At 28.5% G+C, this 12,746-nt stretch overlaps 1 protein-coding gene across 2 annotated transcripts in view; it reads left to right on the top strand.

Moving 5' to 3' along the window:
• The window catches only part of LOC119683146 (probable nuclear hormone receptor HR3), a 65,568-nt gene that overhangs the window by 46,233 nt on the left and 6,589 nt on the right, over positions 1-12,746 (top strand). For both annotated transcript variants that reach the window (XM_038096757.1, XM_038096759.1), the window contains exon 2: positions 11,953-12,180. In XM_038096757.1, coding sequence (XP_037952685.1) covers positions 11,953-12,180 — 228 coding nt within the window. The remainder of the gene's footprint in view (positions 1-11,952; positions 12,181-12,746) is intronic.

Below are 12,746 nucleotides of genomic sequence, written 5' to 3'. Positions count from 1 at the left end.
AAATATTGCCAGACTAATCCAAATTATACATTTTTTTTTAAAATTGAATATAAATTTAAATTATATTAAGTATAAATTGTTTTATTATAATTTTATTGTAGAATTTAGATTTCCCAGACACGACAATTTAACAACTTATTTTAGTGCAGTGAGCTGTTTTGGGTAATTTTTTCAAATACGCTGTATGCTATAGCTTACTTCTTGAGATATTGAGATTTAAAGTTGAAAACTTTTTACACACGATGACGCCAAATAATGAACGCCTTTTTTATATTAAATTCGAATGTATCAGTTACCGCCATCTGGCATCAGTTCATCTAATTTTTATTGGTGCTCTTCATCTAAAAATTTTATATTGTTAAGCTTGATATATCGAAAAGTTAACACATTACTTATTGGTATAAGTTATTCAAAATAGCTGTCTTTACTAAAATTTATTACGAAATATATGGATACCATTATTCATATCAAAATATTTATCCTAGTTAAGCCTAATATATTGAAAACTAATCTACATATAATAACATATATCGGTGGTGAAAAAGTGGTGGAAAAAGTTATTCAAAATAGCTGTCCGGAAATCAAACTTCTGCCATTTGGTTCATAAAATTTGTAGTAAAAATAAAATTTATTTCTGTTATTATGAATTTTTTAATGTTACAAAATAAATATTGTTACTGGTTCTTTGCAAATATAAAATTATACAAAAATTATTAATAATAATTTTAATAAAAACAAACCATATTTTAAACTAAAAAGTTGGAATATTAATGAATTGACTTTATAATTCTAATATATATATATATACGTTGGCGTACCTAGTCCAAGCATAGGCCACAAACGAAATATTTATACGTAATACTGGGATTTAATAAAAAAAAAAACTTTGGAAAATATGTATATAGAAAACTAATAATTTTTATTAAATATTTTTAATTTGAATATGTTGATTTGTTCCTGTCAAAATTGAAAATTTTTTTTCAATATGCAAAACGCAAAAATATACGAACGCAAAAACGTATCATTGCAAGAATCCAAAAACATAAGATCGCTGAAACGCATCAATTATAATTCACACATCTTCACAGTAGAAAATTAGAGAGCAAAATTAGAAAGGAACATTTAAGGCATAAGCGCAATTACGCAAAAACGTAAGTTTGCAAGAACACAAAAATGTAAGTTCACAGTTATGTTTTTATTACAATTCACATATTTTCAAGGTACAAATTTAGAGAGTAAAATGAGAAAAAAACATTGAACGCATAAGCGCAATAATGCAAAAACGTAGAGAGCAAAATGAGAAAGGAATATTTAACGCATAAGCGCAATAACGCAAAAACGTAAGATCGCAGGAACGTATTCGTTACAATATTTATATTTTCAAAGTACAAAGTTAGAGAGTATTTACATTTAACGCATAAGCCCAATAACGTAAAATCGTAAGATCGCAAGAACGCATTCGTTATCATATACATATCTTTAATGTATAAGATTAGAGACCAAAATGTGAAAGATACTTTTGACGCATAAACGTAATAATGCAAATATTAAATAGTAATTTTGCGTTAGGAATAATGTATACTTAACGTATAAACGCTTAAACGCATTTATTGTACTTTAACCCTAAGTATTGTAAAGAGTGATTAATCGCTGTTAAAAAAAATTATTTATTGTATTTAAATTTGCGATAATATGCAGAATTGCGCCCACTATTCGACTCTAATGGAAATTCCAAATATCAGGTGTCCTAAAATTGAAAGTTATGTCTTAGTAATTACTATTTACATATTATCTTTATATTACCAAACATTCTGCGAATTTCTGCCCATAAAGTCTTTCTTTTGCTTGTAAAAAATTGCGTATTTAAGGTTTTTAAAAAATACTTTCACAATCTTTGACCCAATTTTAAAAATGTTTTATTTAATGTTTTTCTAAAGCAAATAAAGCCCAGTTTGGAATAGCAAAAGCGTCATATACATATATTTAATTAATTTAAGCAAATAAAATAAATACGATAAGGAAGACAATAATAGACTTCCAAAAAGGCTGTTAATAATCGCACCTGTACTCATAACTGTTTTTTTTTTTATTTTTTTTGTACTTTGAGATTGCTAATTTGTGTTTACACAGAAAACTGGGTTAAGATAAATTCTAGAATATTTAATCTGTTCCATATATATTCCAGTGGTGTTCTAATTATTTTCTCTGCGCGTTTGAAGAAATTGCTGTAAAAAAAAACAACACTTAAGAAAGTGAATAAGTATTTAACTTGAGTAGTTCTAATATTTCGTATATTAAAATCCAGAAATAAAATTCTTCATAGAAAACTTCTAGTTCCTTTCCGAAGAGTGATTATGTGTTTGCGTAAGCATTTTTGATAATTCTGGAAAAAATCTGTATATTTGATATTGTAACTAAATTTTCATTTAAAGCACGTACGAATTGATTAAAAACTATTTTAAATATTGTGTATTTAATATATGGTATATGCGATTATATGAGGCATTATGTATATGCGAAGTGACGTAAGCAAGTGCATTGAACCGAGCGCCATGAAGAGAACTGTACAAGGTATTATAATTATTAGTATAATTAGGTTAGGCAAAAACTATTTTTAATTTTTTTTTTTAATAGATTCTTCCAGAGACAAGTCTATATAAATAATTTAATTGAATGCAACAAAGTTTCCATTAATGAAACAATTGAATAATTTGAACAGTGAGCCCGTATTAAAAATAAATGTAATGAATGAAAAATTTTACCTATTAAAATAATAAATTTTGTTATTAAAAAAAAATTTTAATAATGAATAGAAAATTTTCTCTAAAAATATTTACTAACAGTTAGTTAAATATCTAATTAAGTAGAAAGTTAAAGAAAAATAGAATAGAATGTTAGTACACCATAGAATATTAGCACTATCTATACCGACTTCTTTCTTTCGTTAAAGCAAGTTTAATGTGTTTTAACGAACTGAACTGGTATCATAATGCGTTTCAATATATCATTGCTTACTGTAAATAAAACTTACTCAGAGTGCTAAAATAAACCAAATGCAGAGATACAGACGTAGAAAATGAGAGCGAAATAGAGAAACAAAGAGAGAGAGAAAGAGACAAAGAAAAGGCAAGAGAGATAGAGAGAAAGAGATAGAGAAAAAGAGATGGAGAGAGAGAGAAATGAAGAGAGATAGAGAGATGGAGAGATATGTAGAGAAAAATATAGAAAGTGATAGAGAAAAAGAGAGAGAGAGCGAGAAAAAGTAGGAGAAAATGAGAGAGAAAGAAAGGAAGAGTAAATGAGAGAGAGAAAGAGTGACCGTAAGAGATAGAGAGAGAGAGAGAGAGAAAGAGTGAGAGAGAGAAAGAGTGAGAAAGAGAAAGAGTGTGAGAGAGAGAAAGAATGAGAGAGGGAAAGAAAGAGTGAGAAAGAGAGAGAAAGAGTGAGAGAGAGAGAGAGAAAGAGTGAGAGATAGAGAAAGACAGAGCAAAAGAGAGATGTAGAGATATGATTGACATTTCGTGTACTAGTTCAATTGAATTACTTCAATCATAAGATTCACGATTTATTTCGTTTAAATAATTTATTGAATGAGATACCATTACGATACTTTCTGTAAGTCGAAAATCATTGATCTTATTAAGCAGAGAAGTATTCAATGAACGGCTATCATTTTATTTTTTCGATGAACTAGTTCATTTAAAATGTTCTTTGTTAATTTTGTTCAAATCAATCATAGTTCATATAATATACGATATGCACTATGCAGACGCAACATTACGATGTAAATCTTTATTAAGAAGGAATATATTTGGTAAAAAGCTGTTCTGTTTTTTTAACTGAACTAGTTCAATTTAAGATTCCTTAAATATTATATATAACAAATAAAGTTTAATAAAGGGAATATAAGGAAAAATTAAAAAAAAAATAGTAATGATAGTCATAAAGTTATAGATTTCACTAAGTAGGAAGACATTTTATGAAAGATTAAGTATTGAAATCTATTTTTTTTTCAGTTTTCTTCTCATTGCTTAATGAAGAATAAGTAATGGTACTCCAATTTGTTTCAAAAATAATTTTGGTAAATAAAAAACTTTTAGTTCTATTGAAATTATCTACGGAAAATGTCAAACGCTAATTGATACCTGTAACCACAAAGAGACATTTTTCTTTAATAGAACAGAGCTGAAATTGTTAGCAGATTTCCTGTCGGGTCTATCAATTCTGTGTCATTATCTCTTAGGCGGCAGAATATTAGCTCTGCCTAGTCGTAGATGAAACTTCAATTTATATTCCTTTGAACTAGGTGATTTTATTATGAGTAAGAAAAAAATGTTGGTCTAAAAGTTTCTAATCTCAAGTATTATTAATGAAGCTGTTAAATTTATTGCAAATTATTATTAAAAATCTTCATTAATGTAAAAACTATATAATAATAATAAATCCTTTTAGATATAAATGTTTTTATGTACTTTTAAAATTATTATTCTAGACTCTCACACCTTGTAGAGACCTACAAGCTAATTCAGAACAAATAATCTCGAAAAAAGCATTGAGAATTTCAATAGATTTTTAATAGAACCATGTAGGCTAAAAGATAATTTAAATAAACAGATATTGCTGGGGTCAGTTATAGAGCAGATTTTCTCTAGAACTTATCAACAGAATGCCATGAAATTTTTACATTTATCGCTTTAAAGTTTTTACCATTCTCCACTGACGATAAGGACTTGACATATATGCGAATGATCAAAGACTTATTGAGTAATATAATAACTAAGTATCTGAGTAACAGTAAGTTATATACAAAATAAATAGATGTTCTTCTTATCTGAAGAACAGAAGTAGAGAGCAATTTATTGACTTTTATTGATATCTTAGTGCTAAAATGGATTGATTTTAAAAAGTGCTTAAACTTAAGACCAAATAACTAGAAGTATTCTTTACTGTCATTGCACAATAATAGAATATGAGGATTAATTTTTCCCATTAAACTTTGTATAAATTGCAAAATGCTTGTACGTAGCATTAAAATACTGTTTTTAGGTAACAATTTCTTTTTAATGATTTTATTGAATATAAGTTTCTTTCAGCAGATTCATGAATATGTTGTTGTGGATATTAATATTATATCTGATTATAGTACATCTTCTTTGGTGGCTGCTTCTATGTATTTATATTAAGATTGAAGAAAGCCATTTCTTTTGTTGGGATTAAGTAGTATTTACCAGTATATTTACAATTAATTAATTAAATATATATTAAGCATAATTAATGTTTTTTTTCTCAATGAGCAATGATGAGTCAAAGGTCAATGTCTGACACTCAGTACAAAGAAATTCTAATGACGCTTGCCAATTCAAAAATTTTTTCCGTACCGAAATTGATTAAAAAAGGTACCATATCTGTAAAAAAAGTTCAAATTTTATTCTGTTGTATTTTAATAAGAAAATACTTAAAATGTACAGAAAGAATAGAACAGTACAAGTATTTTTATTCAAAACAATTTTATTATTTCAATAAACGGATTATCTTTTGCTCACTATATATTATATATTTTTTATAACAAATAGTTCTTTATATAAAATAATACTATTTAAGGTCTTAAAATCCATTCCGATTAAAATTTTCTTTTTCCTTTTGCGGACTCAATATTTTTACTAACTCAATATAAAAAATTATAATAGTTTCATAGTGCCCAGTTGCATTTAATTGGATAATATAATAGTATGTACAATAAAGTATGCGTTTCAAAAAAGTACTATTTTCTAAAAATTAGCACGAGAGAACCATACCATACGGAAAAAAAGTAGCAAGTTTGGTACTAAAGTACCACATATGGCAACCGTGAATCTAGTTAACACTCGAGGTACAGTAGGCGCTTTTGCAAATTTGAAATCCCTTGTAATAATTTAATAAAAATAAATAAAGTAATATATTAACAATTTATTGTAAGAAATTTTTTTCTATGAATCAAATTAATTTACATTATTTTCTAATATTCTCAACATTTTTCCATGCTTAGTGTTAATATAAAATACTGGCTTTAAAGCGCGTCTTATATTTCTGGCGTATCTAATTTCTTACGGCTGATATCAGTTAAAATTGCTCATCAATAATCAGAAAGTGTACAAAAAAGAGCGTTCCGTTCATGCACACATTTTTTTAAGTGCATTTATAACGGAATGCTGAAATATTTATGTCAGTGTATGAATATTCTTCCCTCGTACGAAAATTATGTCAACATAAATTAAAGCAACGAAAAAAAAAATATAAAAAGACATCAACCCTCACATTTTACGCGATACGTCATCACGTAAGAGAAAAAGCGCTTTTAAGAGAAATAATATATAAAAAGCGTTTCGCACAATGTGCGAGTATGTGTGTGTGTGTGTGTGTCTTCGCTGAAGAAAACAATTCTAAGAGAGTATAACGTTCTGTTATTTTATGGTCTTGTGGGCCCACAACTCGTATGTTACTCGTTCGTTCATGTGAAATCTTTCACGTACAAATATTTCCACATTGAAAATATGTGATGTTATGATTTCGAAGAAAGTTCATTGACACTTTTTGTACACTCACTCACTCGTCATCTGTCACATTAACACAACGAAACGAATTTTACTAAATTCGGCTGCGAACGTTGGAGATACACCCAACGAAAAAGTCAACAAGAATCGATTAGTGCTTAAAATAAATCATAATTTATTTACGAGCATTTGGCCAAGCCGATAAGATTTTTTTTTGGATATGGATTTTTTATTTTTACATTATTCTACGACTATTAAAATATATTAATATTCAAATATATTAAATATTTTTTTATGTATTAATTTAATCAATTCAAATAATTCGTAAAGTATTATATATATTGACATATGCTAATATTTAAAAAAAGTCTTTTTTGTAATAATGTACTTTTGGGTTTCGTGGTCTAAGACAGTACGTTTAAAAGTCTAAGTAAGACAGAAAATCATAAATTTCTTTATATATATTTTTGTAGAATAGTTAGGAAAAAGTAAGGAAAAGTCTATTGGGATACCAAAATGTAATCAAATTTGAATATTTGAAGAGTACTGTGGATTTCAAAAGCTATTAGCTTTCCAGTCCAATCCAAAAAATTACACATCTAATTTCAAATTCGATTCCTGGTACTTGCAGTCTCAAAAAAAAAAAATAATTATTTACGAATAATTAAATACAAGAATTATTTCCAAGACCACTAATGATGGGTATTTGGTAATACTCGAAACAGCTGTATGGCCAGCCAAAAATTCAATTAATTAAAATAATATAAAATTAATTTTTGTTGTTGTAGTTCACTACTGTTCGAAAAAACCTCTTTATCTAATTTTAAGTAAATTATTAATTTATTTAGTTCAGTTCGTTATTCTTAATTAACTTCAAAATTAATTATAATGTTAACTCAGAAATAAAAAAAAAGTAAAAAATATATAATAGGCATTTTTTATCTATACATTCTATCCAGAAAGTATTGGGAATTTGTAATATAAATGCCACTCCCTTCAAGTATCCAAAAATAGCTTCATATATTTTTTTGCTGTAGGTGGAAAAAATAGACAGACAAAGTGCGAAACTTTAAATCACTGAAACCACCACTTACAAATGAAAGGAGAAGATCTCCACCGCATTAAAATTCCATTCTATTAATCAGAGAAGAGGGATATGAGCAGGAGGCTTGATACCTACCTAGTGGTTTAGGTTTATGTAAGCCAAAAAGCATGGGCGTGGAAAAGGTATATGGGTAATAGGTAAAGGGGAGTAGGTAAAGGCGGCTGAGTTATTCTGTAAGCGCTGGAAGTGGACTAGTAGTAAACTATGTAACCGGGGGCACGAATGTCACGGTAATAGATGGAGATGATTGGAACCAAGTTAAATTTCTATATTTATTCATATCACTATTGAATTATAAGATGGTAGACTATTTAAAAGTGTACTCGAATTGATATATAATATTGAAAAGAGATTACATGTGATAATAAAAACCTTCTTAATACTATAGGACGATGGGGAAAGCATGATCCCGTAAATGCCCGGACGGACATTAGTCTATTTGAAATAAGCGAAATGAAAAGTATGCTGTGAACGCCAGTTTTTAATCCATTATCTACATATTGTAATAATGGAGCCCTATTATGTTATGAATCTTTAATATATAATATACCTAATATCTAAAATACCTAATATTTAAAATATTTTTAGATTTATCAGAGGTCTAAATTAACCCGTGTTAGCTTAAGTGTTTCTCTCCAAGTATAGTACTATAGATCTTATAGATTATTGTATACGATAGTCTCTTCGAATAATAATGAAAACAGGCTCACATAAAGATAGTATATGTTTCGATCATGAGGTCTGGTACTTTTACAATTACTCTATCATTATAGTAATGAACTGCTTTTTATGTACTCGAATGATTGATACATTGAGACCAAACCTCAATAGGTTGTTATTATTATAAATGCATTAAAAGAACACAGTTTACTAAATATATAATTATTGAAGCTATTTCTATTATAGATAGTAATAAAAATATCCTGGCATTATAAAAGCATGTATTTTTGCATTCCATCATGATTTCAATATTAAATTAATTTTGAAGGTCAGTTCTGACATTAACTATTTTGTTCAATATAGAGGGGTTTATCGAACAGTAGTAAATTACAGCAAAAATTTTTTTCTATTTAAGTAATTGAATTTTTGGGCTATTCATACAACTGTTTCGTGTATTGTGCTTATAATTCGTGTATAAATACTTATCATCAGTGTTCTGGTATTTTCACAGAGACGAGCCTATATGCCTCTATGCCTTCTAAAGAAATGTTCTTCGACGTTGAATGATAAAGTGTTATCTATTAGACTTGTGCAGTCAATTTAAACTTCCATTCGACTAATTTTTTTGTTGTTAAAAATATTATTGATGTTACTTCAAATTATTAAATTAAGTTTCTGAAAATTATACATAATATGTGAAATATATTCACTGTATTGTATTATTAAATATATTTATTTATTTGTATACATATATCAAATAAGGTATATAGTCCATATTAGTCATGCAAAACATTACGCCAATAACGAAATGGCGGTCGTTGAACCTTAGCTTTAATTTGTAGTAATTATTTACTGTACATTCACTCATATTCAGATCCTCAAAGGCTGAATTATTAGTGACTCAGTAAATAATTAACATTAGTTTTTTTTTGTCCTTGGCAACCCTACAAGGATTACTGTTATTTCATTACTTACTGATTTGCTTTTATATATAAGAATTTCGTAGGTTATTGCGTACATAAAACGAACAGAAGTTATTGACCGCAAGAATGACCAGAAGTGATTAGATTTATATACTTCTTCCACGCATTATATACCAACACGCAGTGCGGGTATATAAAATAAATTTTTGTTAGATATTTGTTTCTTTTTTTTTATTATTTAGTTTCTTTTTTATTCTGCAAATGGTTTTGTTAGAACACAATAAGAAAAAAAAATAAAATAAAATAAAATAAAATGCCTCTTACATTTATGTAAATACAAGACGCATCGTAGATACTTTTTACAGAGTCGCAAAGACGCAAGGCGCAAAGACGCAAGACGCAAAGACGCAGAGGCATTTCGAATTTATGTGAAACACACAAGTCCATACTGACACGCACTTGTATTTATGCATGTTTCATTTAAGAAATTATGAGTTCTCAATTAGCGTAGTGCTAAATATCACTTGACTTATTCGTTATTAAGATACGAATATTTATTTTTACATATCTAACTCAAACCGAATTGTCTAATTTTATATATTCGAAATGTAAAGTTGGCCATTGACCTCAGCGATAAATGTTCGCACCGAAATGCCAATGTTGATGTGGTACCCAAAAGCTCTGAAATTGATTTGTGGGGTTAAGTGAAGGTGTGAATGAATTATGCTTGTTCTTAATTCATACAGTAGCTCAAATAATTAAATTGTTAAGAATTTATTATGTGAGGACTACAATCTTGGGAATTCCAAAAGATTTTCTTTTTCAAAATAATTTCAAATGTATCCCAAGTTAAGTTAAAAAACACTTATAGGTTGAAGAAATTGGAGATTCATAGCCAACGGAGCAGAAGATTTATTTATCCCTCATAAAACTCATTAATTGATATAACACAAAAGTTGTTGTCAAGTTAGATAGTTAGTTGAAGTGGATGAAGGTATGAATTCTTCTCAATTAGCTAAGAAAGCCATTTTGAATCCAGTATTCCTCATAATAATAGGTAGAAGAAGTTCAAACTAGAGCCAGGCAGAAGCATTTATTAACGCGAGAGTATTGGCCTATGTCAATACTGGAGATATCGCTGAGTGTGGGGCCTTTAGAAAACAAAGCCTATTTTGACCAGGCCTGGACATAGACATGTTCTGGTGTCCTTTCTTCGAGAATCGGCAGGCATGCATTGGATGTGCCACGTAAAGATGGTCCGACCTATGGTTCAGTGCCACGTAAAAATAGATATTATCCTAGATATCTCTGATATGCTTCTGTAGTTGTTGTCAAACTTTGGGTCAAAAATGATGGATCAAAAATTGAATTGAGTACATTGGCAAATGAAACATAGCAGTATGTAAGCTAAAACCTTAATTTGAAAAGTACTTAAAGACTGAAATGTCCGCAATTTAGACAGCCTTCATTTTATGTAGCCTTCATAATAAGCAGATAAGGATTCTAAAAGTATGATTTGGAAATATTAGTCTTCAAATAGTGGTAAATAGTGGAGAGTTTAAAGTTGATTTACGTGGTTTTTGTACCACGAGGACTCAATACCATAGTGTTCTTCAAACAGGTTTTAGATTTATGCGCCGATAAATGACCAATTGGTAACGAATTTCGTCGGCACCAATTGGAGTAATGACTTTAGATATAATTACTTCTTTGTTCAAAATTCAGGCTTATTTATACCTATCTAGAAGAGAGAACATTATGTGGTTGAAGTGGCATAAGTTTTATCTCTTAAATAAAGTACAAATATCTTATAGGTTAGTCGATAATATAAGAAGAATATACAAGAACATATATGCAAGAACATATTGCTCGAGATCAAAAATAATTTCCTAGTCTTCTTTTCGCAATAAAATAAGTGTAATAGTAAGATTCACAATTCAACCATAATTTTTGTAGTATGTCTATTTTAACAATTATTCATGCATTTCATGTTATTATTATTGTAGCTTTGCGTACAACGCCGCAACTCCAACCTTACCTAATCTAGTAAGAAGATACATATAAGAATAGCGATACAATAATTCTTTACTGATGATTTGATAAAATAATACGATCCATGTCTTCACAAAACACAGCGTCCGAACTATATCATAACTTGTATAACATTTTCTCTGCATTTATCTCCAATAGCACAGAGAAGGTAAAATACCTTCTGTGTATTTCACCAAAAATTTGGGTGCTGTGATCTATGCCTTCTCATTCCATAATGCTTCATTAATTGGAACTGAGCCAGAAAATTTAGTTAAGGTTTATATCTTACTCTACATATTACATTTATTGACTTCATAAACTTACCCATTAAAGTTTAAAATGAAACAGATATGTGAAGCGCCGCTATCAGTTTAATTACTCATTAATGTTATAATTACCTCTATTAAAATTTTGCAATCAAAATTGCTTATTAGTACCTCTCATTTATTGTTTATACTAATTGCAATATTAAACATTTCTGTCCATATCTTATAAATCGTTAATAAAAAAAATTATGTTATAACAAATCAATACATAGCTTCATTCTCAAAAATTAAAGGCGGCTTAAGTCGATATTAAAGAACTGTTAATATTTCATGTACGGTTTTTCATATCATTATCATTATTATAAAAAATTTTTTAATTTTGCAGAATTTAATTTACTTAATTAATAATTTTCATATCTTTTTTTATCTGTTTTTAGCTCAAATCGAAATAATTCCATGCAAAGTCTGTGGCGACAAATCGTCTGGTGTACATTATGGCGTCATAACATGTGAAGGATGCAAAGGGTTTTTTCGTCGCTCACAAAGTTCTGTAGTTAATTATCAGTGTCCTCGGAATAAACAATGTGTTGTCGATCGTGTTAATCGAAATCGGTGTCAATACTGTAGACTGCAAAAGTGCCTAAAATTGGGAATGAGCCGTGATGGTAAGTAGTCATTAATTATGAATAAAATTTTATTGTACATAATATGGAGAATATATAAAAACATATTGTATATGATTTGATATATAATAAAACTAAAATTCTAAAGGATAAATAACATTTTTTTAGACTTACCGCACTATATTAGGATGACTTTTTGGAAACCACGGGTTTTTTTAATATTTTGTGTTAATAAGTACAACTCATCCATAGAATGGTGTATGATCACAATATATAGTTATTAAATAGACTTAACTTTAACAATTACTTTATTGTTACATTAATAGTATTCTCTAGTGATTGTATTATAAAAAACCGTTTGACAATATCCAATTCATTGATATACGGTGTGGCTAGCTCATGGCTGTCAAGTCACAAACTGAATTTTTGGCCATTCAGTGGTTACAATATATTTGCTGGAATATGCATAATGTTCTATTCGAAATACACAATAACTGTGTAAGCTATGTGCAGTTAGTATCAGTTTCCAATATAATATATCAAATCCAATCATATCCAGTAAATTTAGTCTCATTTCCAGAGCATTTTTTTCGAGAGCACTTTTCCCT

Source organism: Teleopsis dalmanni, chromosome 2, assembly GCF_002237135.1.
Source record: "Teleopsis dalmanni isolate 2A chromosome 2, ASM223713v2, whole genome shotgun sequence".
In the NCBI taxonomy this organism is placed as follows: Eukaryota; Metazoa; Arthropoda; class Insecta; order Diptera; family Diopsidae; genus Teleopsis; species Teleopsis dalmanni.
The sequence above is the reverse complement of the archived record's forward strand: the minus strand, read 5'-3'. Positions and strand labels throughout refer to the sequence as shown.